Here is a 13,101-nt window from a genome sequence, read left to right on the forward strand (position 1 = left end):
CCAGAGGTGTCTTCACAGTCCCGAAGTCCAGAACAGACTACGGGAAATGCACAGTACTACATAGAGCCATGACTACATGGAACTCTATTCCACATCATGTAATTCAGTCAAGCAGTAAAATCAGATTTAAAAAACAGATAAAACTACACTTTATGGAACAGCGCAGACTGTGAAGAGACACACACACAGGACACACACATCATTCGCAAACACATGCTAACACACGCACTCTACACACACACATTTTAACATTGTTATTTTGCTGTATTATTGATTTTATATTGTAAATATGTTATGGTAGAGTAGTGTGTAATAATGTGTTGTGTTATGTATTGTTCTATTGTATGTAAATTGTGATTGGACCCCAGGAAGAGTAGCTGCTGCCTTGGCAGCCGCTAATGGGGATCCGTAATAAATACAAATACAAATACATGTTGTTTAAGAAGCATGTGACGAATAAAATGTTATTTGATATTGGGTCGGGTTCATTAAAAAAATTCACCATAAATTGCTCTTCCTGGAAAATGACAATAATAATAATATAATTATACTGTAATGTTTTACTCAAATACCAAACGAGGGTGACTTTTATTTTGAAGACTTTAAACAGGAAGTTCGAAATTAGGTGTTGTTGGCATACGGGTCCGTGCAGAAGCATCATAGACGAGCCATCTCCGTAGCTAGGTTTTCTGAAGTTATTTTACATTCCGCTATCAGCACATTATTAGTAAGAGCTAGCTCGCCAGAAATGGATATTGCACGAGAAATGCAGAGATGACCAAAATCACGAATTATCCAGTCAGTTATTTTTATCAACTCCCGTCAAGTTTTGACAAAACTTCCTGTTTCGATATGGTTAGCTAGCTGGTCTGTAAGTTAGATAGCAACGATAGCTACTTTAGCCTGTTCTGCTGACACAGGTGGCTGATATTCTCTGAAATATTGGAACTAAAGGTATTGTTTTTGTCTTGTGTCAGTGTCATCGAATGACAGATTGCTATTACATATGATGTGGTTATCTGATACGTAAAATACCTAACTAGCATCTCAGTGCTTGAGGCGTCACTACAGACCCCCTGGTTCGATTCCAGGCTGTATCACAACCGGCCGTGATTGGGAGTCCCATAGGGCGGCGCACAATTGGCCCAGCGTCGTCCGGGTTGGCCGGTGTAGGCCGTCATTGTAAATAAGAATTTGTTCTTAACTGACTTGCCTAGTTAAATAAAGGTAAAATAAAGGTAAAATAAAAAATAAAAAAAATCCATGCGATGTAATATCTGGCAGGCGTCAGCAACGCCTGGGCACAAGAAGATCTTTACATAACGACAGTCTTCATTATTTTGTAACCTTAGCTAGCTAACGTTGTTATTGCCTAGCTGGCCAGCTATCATGTCAGTAGGAAATGAGTTTTAAAAAACAGTGAAATATAGAGGTTCTAACGTTAATCAGTCACTGCAAGTGATTTTCAATACGGATTGTTAAATTCTTGAACTGGAATCAAACTAGTTCATTCATTGAAGGTAACGGTATATCCTATGTCTGCCGGCTGAGCGCTCCGACTGTGCCCCGAAGCTCTGTCTAAACGCAAATACGCCTCGTACGCGAAACAGTTTTGGAAAAATATGAACCTAACTTTCATATCAGTTAAAAATATTTTTCAAAAAACATAAGGTTAAATTGCTACACACTTTTTTAGGGTTAGGGTTCCCACACGGCCATATTTCCATGTTACATCGCTTGTTTACGGAAAAGTCGGCGACTACCTGTGTTAATTAGCTATCTTCATCTCTGAACACCTGTGTGCAACGGAAGAAGGATGCCACAAACATGTTGTAACTGGAAAATATTGTCGACTGTAACTGTGTCAAAACCGGAAAAAGTGTAAAGTAAGTGTATATTTTGATATGTAAGTAGAGGGCTTTGTTTCTACAACCGTACCGCAATTGAGAATCGATTCACGTTTAAGTCCTTGGACTAAAGGAGTAGGCTCCTTTTAGTATATTATTGGGCTAGAATCAAGCATGCTGGTTAAGTTATTGTCATGGCTAGTTCTGACCGTTTGCCTCTAGAGGCAAGTATCTGGAGCCAAAAGGGGTCTGCTATGGACAGAGGTAATGTGCCCATAAGTTATCTACCTCATTGGTCAGAAAGCGCTAGTTAGCCAACACTAACCATATGAGACCCTACAGAGGGGCGGCAGGTAGCTTGTGGTTAAGAGCGTTGTGGCAGTAACCGAAAGGTCGCTGGTTCTAATCCCCGAGCCGACTAGGTGAAAAATCTGTCGATGTGCCCTTGAGCAAGGCACTTAACCCTAATTGCTCATGTAAGTCGCTCTGGATAAGAGCGTCTGCTAAAATGTAAATGTAAAGTATACTACAAAGCAGGTTCAATGAGTTAGTTAGCCAGCTAACTTTGATAAACAAACAACTATTGCGTTTGGGATGATCAGAAATACAAATAGCATATATGGGTTTTGGGTTCTTGAGTCAGTTAGATAGACCATGCCCATTTCAAGAAAAAAAAAAGAATATTTGGACAAGTTAGCTGGCTAACTCATTGATCCTGTAGTATACCCCTCAGCACCAGCTGGAGAGGCAGAATTGTTTACTTCTTACTGTGATGAGTGTATGGCCATATACAGTCAGATTCTCCTCAGACATATACATTTTACATTTTTAGTCATTTAGCAGACGCTCCTATCCAGAGCGACTTACAGTTAGTGAGTGCATACATTTTCATACTGGCCCCCCGTGGGAAACGAAACCCACAACCCTGGCGTTGCAAGCGCCATGCTCTACCAACTGAGCTACAGTGTATTCAGACCCCTTGACTTTTTCCAAATTTTGTTATGGATTAAATTGTTTTTTCCACCTCATCAATCTACACACAATACCCCATAATGCCAAAGCAAAAACAGGTTTTTAGAAATGTTAGCATATGTATTATTTAAAATAAAATACATTTACATAAGTATTCAGACCCTTTACTCAGTACTTTGTTGAAGCACTTTTGGCAGCGGTTACAGCCTCAAGTCTTCTTGGGTATTACGCTACAAGCTTGGCTCACCTGTATTTGTGGAGTTTCTCCCATTCTTCTCTGCAGATCCTCTCAAGCTCTGTCAGGTTGGATGGGGAGCGTCGCTGCACAGCTATTTTCAGGTCTCTCCAGAGATGTTCGATCGGGTTCAAGTCCGGGCTCTGGCTGGGCCACTCAAGGACATTGAGACTTGTCCCGAAACCACTCCTGTGTTGTCTTGTCTGTGTGCTTAGGGTCGTTGTACTGTTGGAAGGTGAACCTTCGCCCAGTCTGAGGTCTTGTGTGCTCTAGAGCAGTTTTTCATCAAGGATCTTTCTGTACTTTGCTCCGTTCATCTTTCCCTTGATCCGGACTAGTTTCCCAGTCCCTGCCGCTGAAAAACGTCCCCACAGCATGATGCCACACCACCATGCTTCACCGTAGGGATTGTGCCAGGTTTCCTCCAGACGTGACGCTTGGCATTCAGGCCAAAGAGTTCAATCTTGTTTTCATCAGACCAGATCATTTTGTTTCTCATGGTCTGAGAGTCCTTTAGGTGCCTTTTGGCAAACTCCAAGCGGGCTGTCATGTGCCTTTTACTGAGGAGTGGCTTCCGTCTGGCCACTCTACCATAAAGGCTTGATTGGTGGAGTGCTGCAGAGATGGTTGTCCTTCTGGAAGGTTCTCCCATCTCCACAGAGGAACTCTGGAGCTCTGTCAGAGTGACCATCGGGTTCTTGGTCACCTCCCTGACCAAGGCCCTTCTCCCCCGATTGCTCAGTTTGGCCGGGCGGCCAGCTCTAGGAAGAGTCTTGGTGGTTCCAAACTTCTTCTATTTAAGAATGATGGAGGCCACTGTGGTCTTTGGGACCTTCAATGCTGCAGAAATGTTTTGGTACCCTTCCCCAGATCTGTGGCTCGACACAATCCTGTCTCGGAGCTCTATGGACAATTCCTTCGACCTCACGGCTTGGTTTTTGCTCTGACATGCGCTGTCAACTGTGGGAGCTTATATAGACAGGTGTGTTCCTTTCTAAAACATGTCCAATCAATTGAATTTACCACAAGTGGACTCCAATCAAGTTGTAGAAACATCTCAAGGATGATCAATGGAAACAGGATGCACCTGAGCTCAATTTCGAGTGTCATAGCAAAGGGTCTGAATACTTATGTAAATAAGGTATTTCAGTTTTTTATTTTTAATACATTTAGAAAAAAATTATAAAAACCTGTTTTCGCTTTGTCATTATGGGATATTGTGTGTACATTGATGAGAAAAATTAATAATTTAATCAATTTTAGAATAAGACTGTAACGTAACAAAATGTGGTAAAAGGGAAGGGGTCTGAATACTTTCCGAAAGCACTGTACACTCACTGGCCAGTTAAGTAGGCACACCACCCTGTTCATGAAAATAGTTTGCTCCTACAGACAGTGAGTCAAGTGGCCGTGGCTTGCTATATAAAGCAGGCATCGAGGCATTCGATTACTGTTTGATTGAACGTTAGAATGGGCAAAACGAGTGACCTAAGCGACTTTTGAGTGTGGTATGATCGTCCGTGCCAGGCACGCCAGTTCCAGTATCTCAGAAATGGCTGGGTCCTGGGCTTTTCACGCACGACAGTGTCTAGGGTTTACCGAGAATGGTGCTACAAACAAAAAGCATCCAGTCAGCGGCAGTCCTGTGGGCGAAACAGCTCGTTGATGAGAGGTCGAAGGAGAATGGCAAGAATCGTGCAAGCTAACCGGTGGGGCCACAAACAGGCAAATAGCGGTGCAGAACGGCATCTCTGAACGCACAACTCGTCGGTCCTTGTCACGGATGGGCTATTGCAGCAGACGACCACACCGGGTTCCACTATCAGCTAAAAACAAGAAGAAGCGGCTCCAGTGGGCTCGCAATCACCAACACTAGAAAAACATTGCCTGGTCCGACAATCCCGGTTCCTGTTGCGTCATGCTGATGGCAGAGTCAGGATTTGGCATAAGCAGCATGGGTCCATGGACCCATGGCCCCATTCTGCCTGGGGTCAACGGTTCAGGCTGGTGGTGTAATGGTGTGGGTTATGTTTTCCTGGCACACGTTAGGTCCCTTGATAACAATTGAGCAAAGTTTCCATGCCCCAAAGAATTCAGGCTGTTCTGGAGGCAAAGGGGGAGTCCGACCCAGTACTAGATGGGTGTACCTAATAAACTATAGTCAGAGATTCTCCTCAGACACACAGCTGCCAAGTTGCTACCTATTTTGCGTCTGCTATATTGCCATAGACTAGGCTATCTTGGAAAGGAGCCCAGCAATTCAGTATGTTGAACAAAATCCCATTTCCATTTACTCTGCTGGTTCATCGGGGTGTTGGAAATGTAATTTTGTTCATTATTCTGACTTGCAGGGCCAGGCCATATAAAAGCCAGAGCATATCGTACATATATATTCTCACCTCTCTTCCCTCTCCTTTTTGAATCCAGTCTGCAACCCAACTCTGAGCCATGTCGTCACGAGTGCTGCTTCGGCAGCAGCTGATGCGGGAACAAGCCCAGGAGCAAGAGAGACGGGAGGCCCAGGAGCAGGCCTCTGTGGCTCAGCTCAGGGCAACTGACTCCACCCCTGCTATCGCTGTCACTCTGCCCCCAATAGCTGCTCGCCCTCCGCCTGCACAGGTGCCCGTGGAGGTTTTGAAGGTGAGGCTCCACTTCTAAAGGCTTCTCTCCAGAGGAACTACACTAGCACGGCATGCTACACCGTTAAATTGCTGCGTATAACCTCCATACGAAGTTGGCATGTTACAAGTTGCATTCTCTGTTCACTGTTTGACTGACATGTTCTATCTTTCAATCTGATAGGTGCAGACCCATCTGGAGAACCCCACCAAGTTTCACATCCAGCAGTCTCAGAGGCAGCAGGTGAAGCAGTATCTCTCCACCACCCTCTGCAATAAGGTGGCAACTCAGACCCTGGGTGTGTCTCCTCTGGCCCTGTCTAGCTCTGCCCCTGAGATGGCTCCCACAGCCCACAGTGCTCCCAACAGCTCCATGGCTTTACTCAACCTGGGATCCAACAAAAATGAGGTATGTCCCATGTGGCTCAGTTGGTAGAGCATGGCGCTTGCAGCGCCAGGGTTTTGTGTCAAATCCCCAGGGGGAACAGTACGAAAATGTACACAAAATGTATGCACTCACTAACTGTAAGTCGCTCTGGATAAGAGCGGCTGCTAAATGTCTAAAATGTAAATGTATGACTGAAGACCATTACACTGCAATACATCACTCACATTGGCTTGTAAGAAGCAGTATATAACTTTCTCGTGTTCTTATTTTTATTTCTCGTGTGTTTTTGTTCTACCCTGTTATTTTTAGTGCTACATTGATATTGATTACTGCATTGTTGGGTTTGGAGCTGGCAAGAAAGGCATTTCACTGTACTTATGCACACTTGTTGTCTTAAGTAGGATGGTATCATGCTGCAGTTTGTGTGGACTTAGTCCTTTGCTGCATGCAACAAAAATAAAGTTACAAATCTGAACTCCCACAATTTACAGGCATTTTGTTTAGTCTAAGTGGAATAAAGCTAAGGGAAGTCCATGGATTAAGCTAACAATTGAACAACTTCTCATTGTATCTTTCCAGACATATTTTTGATGAAAGTTTAGGCTAAATGTCTAGACTGCTGGTCACTTATTTCTTAATTACTTTTTTGTTTGTTCTGTTGTGACATGCTTGAGGTCTCACAACGAGGATGCATGCCTCCTCTTGTTATCTTGCCCTTGTTGGCTTGGTGTCACAGTCTTCTGTTAAATACTACACTGGCAGCTTAATGATATCTGCACCTCTCTTACACACATGCCTTTGCTTTTGAAATCATGCTTCATTAGGGCAAGATAATGACATGCTTTGTGTCAGTGTTCCTCCCCTATACGTTTCAAATAAGTAATTTAATACACTTAAATTCAAGCTGTCTTTAATGTTTCTCATTAAAAATATATATTTTAATAGGTGTTCTATTAATATAAAGCTGATAAGTTATTCTATGTATTGATTGGGTGTGTGTGTGTATCTTTCCAGATAGATGGCGTAATTGACGACATCATCAGCCTTGAATCAAGTTTCAGTGATGAGTTCATGACATTAATTGAATTGGGTCTACAGCTGCCTAGTACGGTATGTGGAAATGTGTATTTATCAGTGTTTTTGTCCATTGCACTTGGGCTAATCCAAAAACACTAGTATGGACAAGGTTAAATGAAATGTATGGGTCTGTCAAATTAGTGACACTCATTCAGTGAAATTCAATTAACAACTAGCCTGTCGTTCTTGGAATTATCTTTCTGTATCTGTTGTGTTGGTTGATATTCTCAAACTGGAATTCAGTGGTGCTGTAGGAGTAAACATACACTTCTGGCACTTAACTAAGACTCGTCAGGCCAGTGTTGTCTGGGTGGAGTAGCAACGAGGAGAGAGGAGGACAAAGCATGCAGGGCATGGCAGCATGTGAAGTTGGAATAGTGGACAATGTAGAGAGGGTTCTGAAAATACTTCAACTATTTTAACAGTCAAGTTGTTATAGGGAAAGGGATTTAAGATATTGCGCCCGCATCAGAAGATGAGGATTTTGATTTTGCTTCAGGAGCATGAAAAAAAAAGAGAGAACATTGAGGTAAATCAATCATGTTGTCAGGTAGCAAAATTGCATTGTTAAGGGGAATGGACATTTAGCCATTTCTCTCACATTTATGAGAATGTATAGCCTACCTCAAGACCCATCAGATTTGTTTGTTTCAAATGTGCTAATGCTTTTGGATAACTTTTATTTGAAGGTTCTGCAAGGTTATTAGGCCTATACTAAATTGCGATGACTTCTTTATAAGCCAACCAACCTGTAATATGTTAATTTAGTATCCTTGAATGTGAAATATAGTACAGTAATACAATGTAGCCTAGCTTATACATGTTCTACTTCTACCAGGATAGCTCTTACAAGAACATGTTCTTTAAAAAAAAATAAAAAATTACAGAGACAGTACACATTAATCAACGTTTCAGTAAAAGTGCCGGTTTTAGCCAGCCAGCTAATTTTCAACCGCAGTCCCTGGGAAGGTTATTAAAAACTATTACAATGAGCAGTGAGCACATGCAGAGCAACATAGGACAAGCAACACGTAGCATGCAGACAGAGCAACATAGGACAAGCAACACATACCATGCAGACAGAGCAACATAGGACAAGCAACACGTAGCATGCAGACAGAGCAACATAGGACAAGCAACACGTAGCATGCAGACAGAGCAACATAGGACAAGCAACACATACCATGCAGACAGAGCAACATAGGACAAGCAACACGTAGCATGCAGACAGAGCAACATAGGACAAGCAACACGTACCATGCAGACAGAGCAACATAGGACAAGCAACACGTACCATGCAGACAGCACAACATAGGACAAGCAACACGTAGCATGCAGACAGAGCAACATAGGTCAAGCAACACGTAGCATGCAGACAGAGCAACATAGGTCTAGCAACACGTAGCATGCAGACAGAGCAACAGCACAAAAAGCAACAAAACAAAATGCATAAAAGCAACAAAGTGTTTCCACACCTCACAAGCTACAGACAACATAAAGATGTTATTTGATTTATTGGAAAAATAGGATGTTGAATTACCATTATCCTTTTGTTTTGACAGTTGTGACACTTAAATAGTATTCTGGTACATGAAGGACAAGAAAATGTAAGAAAATACAAAATATAAATTAATTTGAATTTGAATGTTTCATAAGTTTTCCCAAGAAGCTCATCCAGGTTGTCAGTATTCAACATTGTTTGCTTTGATGTTAATGCAGTGGTTTCCCTGTTTCTTACAGCTCCCCGGGAACCTTCTGGAAGTTCACCATAGTCCTGGAATGGCAGCACCTACCCTCACTGTCAGCAACTCCTGCCCTGCGGATCTAACCAATATTAAAAGGGAATACTCTGGTATGGTCTTGTTCCTATACTAGGCCCTGTACTAGGTCTATTATCCTTATTTTATATAGCTCTGGAGATGAGCATGTTTGTTTGGATTATAAACTTCTTATGCAATGTCCTACATAACTTTCCATTTTATTGAGATGGAAAGGTTCAATTGTAACTTGTGTAAATGGTAAGATAATTCCCCTGTAGCTCAGTTGGTAGAGAATGGTGCTTGCAACGCCAGGGTTGAGGGTTCGTTTCCCACGGGGGGCCAGTATGAAAATGTATGCACTCACTAACTGGAAGTTGCTCTGGATAAGAGCGTCTGCTAAATGACTAAAAAATGCATGGCAGCACCTATAAAGTGTATGTTATGTTTAAGATGCAGATACCAAAGCGCTGGTGAAAGAGAGACAGAAGAAAGACAACCATAACCTCAGTGAGTCAAAGCTTTTTACTCACTTCTGTATTGTTCTTAACCCACTATGATGCTAGCCAGCTCTTGTTCCTCTTGGAGTGGCGGTGAGTTTCATTTCTCTTTGTCTGCATGGTTTCTCTTGACAGTTGAGAGGAAGCGGAGGTTTAACATCAATGACCGCATAACGGAGCTGGGGTCCATAATACCCAAGTCAAGTGACTCGTGAGTTTGTCATTCTTTATTTCTTATTCAGGACATTTACTTTGGATGAATGAATCAGTTGTGGTATTGACACAAATTAATTATAGGAAATCTCAATCAGATTTTCAATTTTGGCCATGAAAAGCAATATTCAATTTGTATCAGATTTGATATTCCTCTCTAACAACCTTCTCTCTTCGTCTCATGGCTGTAGGGAGATGCGCTGGAATAAGGGCACCATTCTAAAGGCCTCAGTGGACTACATCAGGAAGCTGCAGAAGGAGCAGCAGAGAGCCAAGGAGGTAGAGATGCGTCAGAAGAAGCTGGAACATGCTAACCACAGCTTGATGCTGCGCATCCAGGTCCGTTTTTGGACATAGTTAGTTGAATACAAGGAGAAAAAAGCAAGAAATGCTATCATACAATGTATTTAGTGATTGTGACTAATTTTCCCTTATTGTTCTTTTGTGAAGGAGTTGGAGGTGCAGGCTCAGCTTCATGGACTCTCTGGTCTGAGTTCAGACCTCTCCCTCCTCCAGCAGCAGCACCTTCAGCAGGGACGTCATACACTAGGGCCCAGTGCTGGAAAGGCCTGCTCCCAAACCTTTCTCAGCCTGGGTTCAGCAGCCATGGCACAGCCTGTCCCTACCTCCTTCCTCTCTCCACCGTCCTCTGACTCCCCTGTGGGTGTGACCATAGACAGCCCCCTAGATCTGGGCAGTCTGAGCTTCGCAGAGCTGGATGACCCCTCCAATGCTGGGCTGTTCCCAGACGTGGGGTTGGGGGACATCCTCATGGACGAGGGGTGCACACTGTCCCCTGAGAGGGTGGACCTACTGTTTTTTGTGTCACCAGGTGCCTCAAAGACCAGCAGTCGTAGGAGCAGCTTCAGCATGGAGGAGGACTTGTAAAAGGGTCATATTGGGGTCAAGCTGGTCGATAGAGACAAGAGATTTGGGGAATGAAAGGGCTGGGGAAGGAGGAGGAGCCCAGGAAAATAAGAGCCCCCAGAGTTAGAACACTGCATATGGCACTGGACTCTGCTTTAAAACAAAGCCAATTGTTTAACTAAACAGGACTTTGATCTGAATCATGCATCAGTATAAAATAAATGACAATCCTTTCCTCTCTTACCAAGTTAATATTGGTTCCTAAACGTAGAAAAATAAAACAAACTTTTCAGTACATTGTCAATAGTAATGCAATTATTTTCAAATGGAACATAGTAGAATTAGGATTTGGATATGGACAATGGACATTGATTTTTGCAAGCCTCAACTCAACCAAGAGTTCCCTGCAGAGAAATGAAAGAGGAAATAGTGGTGGTTTAGTCAAGTATATTATTGCTCCTTGTAGAGCATGCACTTTGCAACTTTTGTGGGAAGAAAGCAGTGAGGTTCTTGTGTCTTGGCATGAACTACATAATGGGTGCTCTATTGAATTTAGATATTTTTTAACTGACTTGAATCAGGATTTGTTAGCTTAAAGTGTGCCAGTGTATGCCTGTTTTTACACATCTCAGAAGGTTTGTCTAACAAAAAGTATTATTTATTAAATATATGGCACATTGTGTTTGTGATATAAAAAAACATTTGATGACCAGTAAAAACAAAAAAATCTAGATTTACTGTATTTACTGTATTTACTTTCAAAACATGTTTGTTGCACCTTTTCCTGTTGTCTATGCATTTATTAAAGCTTTTGTCCGTTGAATGGCTGTACAGCCGGTCAGTAACATAACAAGAGAAGGAGAGAAGTAAAGGCTAGTGCAGCTAGTCAGCCAAAGCAGGCCACCTTTCACAGAACGGTCATATATTTAAGTCATTATACAGGTGTGTTATATATTTGTTATATAATAAATGGAAGTATAGCTTTAACGTATGTCAATCTCTGGAACACTGCATGCAACATGTGTGTTTGTGTTGCAAAAACATGTACTGGGTTGTGTGTAGTCGTCTATTTCTGAGACAGTCATATGGTCATTTGTGATGATATGATAGTAATAAGATTAATATAGCTATTTTCCAAGGCCTCTTAACTCTAAACATACAGTTAAAATGTATCCTTAATCCGCTACTTTTTCCTGAGTCATCTAATCTGAAAAGGAGTATGGTGATGGGACTGTAACATTCCCCATGATTTTCCCAGAGATTGAAATCTGTATATGGTTATTGTGTATCACTGCTCTAGCCCCCATAGTCTTTCTTTCATTTGTATTGACAAGCTTTTCAAAGAAAAGTACATTCATTACCTGTATATGTTTAGGGATCTGTTTCCACATCTGGAACTCTGTTTTGCTATGTATTGCCATTGATGCTTCCCAGATGCTTCTCACTGTTGAAACAATTGTGCCTTTCCTCCATGTCAATGAAGATACCTGCACAGTGTACTCTCCTAACACAGGCTTTTATACAGTAAAACACTATGAAGATGAAAATGTTTGAGACATGAACTCGAAAAACAATGCAATATCTGTCTGTCTGATTATCTGTTTCTAATGCACATTGTAGTGTTTGTTTGTGTCAATTAATCCCTTAAAGGATGTGTTGCCAACTGGCGGTTTGACACAAATACAATTTTATTAATTAATTGTCTGATTTGATATGAGATCCTCTAATTTGAATCATTTAGAAAAATATATTTTTGCTGTTCTGATTTTCAGTAATGGTTCTGCTTTTACTGGAATGCAAACCTCTAACAGCCTTAAAGGGAATATATTGTTGTTGGCCACTTTTAATTATATTTGAATGTGTATGGAATTACTTGCTTTTTCTATACTCCGATAAGCAACCTGTCTAAATCTACACTATTGTCTGGTGTGTTTGTTTATTTTAAACTAAATAAAAATCTGGAAAAAACTTTTGCCTATGTTGATTGCTTTTCATTGCAGTGATGCAATTACAGTTTCATGCTTGGTCTATTTAATCACGGTATTTCACAATGGAAAAAGGGTTTTCAGAGTGCATTGTGTCTCTATGGTTGGCCTTCATTGTTCCAAACATGCTTTTCTTGCATACCCGCTGCTTTCTCAGACTGGCCCTTGGATTAGGAATGTATTCAATGGGTAAAAGCAATTTAGTAGTGTTGTGGCTTTCATTCCATTATAAATCATTTTTCTTGAATGTAAGGAACGGCAACACTAATTTTCTGTAAATGTATACAGTATACTTAGGTGACTTCTGAATATCAAACCATACTGAAAATGTGCCCTATCCTGCCAATATATTACATTAGTAGAATTCATCAACTTGATTGTCCATAATAATGGTACCATGCTTCTGTTAACATTTCATTATCGGTTGTCCTTTCAAATGCTGATGCCTTCCTTGCTACTAAGAACTCCAGATCATTTACCCTACCCCCACCTCACTCACCACTTAAGGCCACTTTGCTCTGAAGTAAATGTACATTTGTATATGAGCAGATTTATGGTTTAGTTAATCACTACTCTCAATTAACTGTACTTAGAGTGCAGTGGTACCCTCTCTCTCAACAGTCTCGCTCCCTTCCTATCAGC

General features: G+C 41.6%; 1 protein-coding gene across 3 annotated transcripts; it reads left to right on the forward strand.

The window, feature by feature from the left end:
- The first annotated feature begins 655 nt into the window (after positions 1 to 655).
- Positions 656 to 12,434, forward strand: LOC121575016 (transcription factor E3). 3 transcript variants are annotated; one of them, XM_041887776.1, is made up of 9 exons: positions 656 to 954; positions 5,482 to 5,694; positions 5,857 to 6,081; positions 7,075 to 7,170; positions 8,878 to 8,989; positions 9,348 to 9,404; positions 9,530 to 9,605; positions 9,799 to 9,946; positions 10,058 to 12,434. In XM_041887776.1, the coding sequence occupies exons 2-9, from the start codon at positions 5,503 to 5,505 to the stop codon at positions 10,493 to 10,495; spliced, it is 1,344 nt and encodes a 447-aa protein (XP_041743710.1). In that variant the 5' UTR covers positions 656 to 954; positions 5,482 to 5,502; the 3' UTR covers positions 10,496 to 12,434. The 3 variants fall into 3 exon arrangements, with proteins under 3 accessions (XP_041743710.1, XP_041743709.1, XP_041743711.1); XM_041887775.1 differs by lacking the exon at positions 656 to 954 and adding an exon at positions 1,207 to 1,886; XM_041887777.1 differs by lacking the exon at positions 656 to 954 and adding an exon at positions 1,207 to 1,886 and having other exon boundaries at positions 9,354 to 9,404.
- Positions 12,435 to 13,101: the final 667 nt, after the last annotated feature.

This window comes from Coregonus clupeaformis, chromosome 10 (assembly GCF_020615455.1).
Source record: "Coregonus clupeaformis isolate EN_2021a chromosome 10, ASM2061545v1, whole genome shotgun sequence".
In the NCBI taxonomy this organism is placed as follows: domain Eukaryota; kingdom Metazoa; phylum Chordata; class Actinopteri; order Salmoniformes; family Salmonidae; genus Coregonus; species Coregonus clupeaformis.

Bases quoted from the DNA above. Each gene is read 5' to 3' on its own strand.
- LOC121575016 (XM_041887776.1), top strand. From the start codon at position 5,503: ATGTCGTCACGAGTGCTGCTTCGGCAGCAGCTGATGCGGGAACAAGCC. The intron at 5,695-5,856 runs GTGAGGCTCCAC...TCAATCTGATAG, and splicing joins TGCCCGTGGAGGTTTTGAAG to GTGCAGACCCATCTGGAGAA. The intron at 9,947-10,057 runs GTCCGTTTTTGG...TCTTTTGTGAAG, and splicing joins GCTTGATGCTGCGCATCCAG to GAGTTGGAGGTGCAGGCTCA.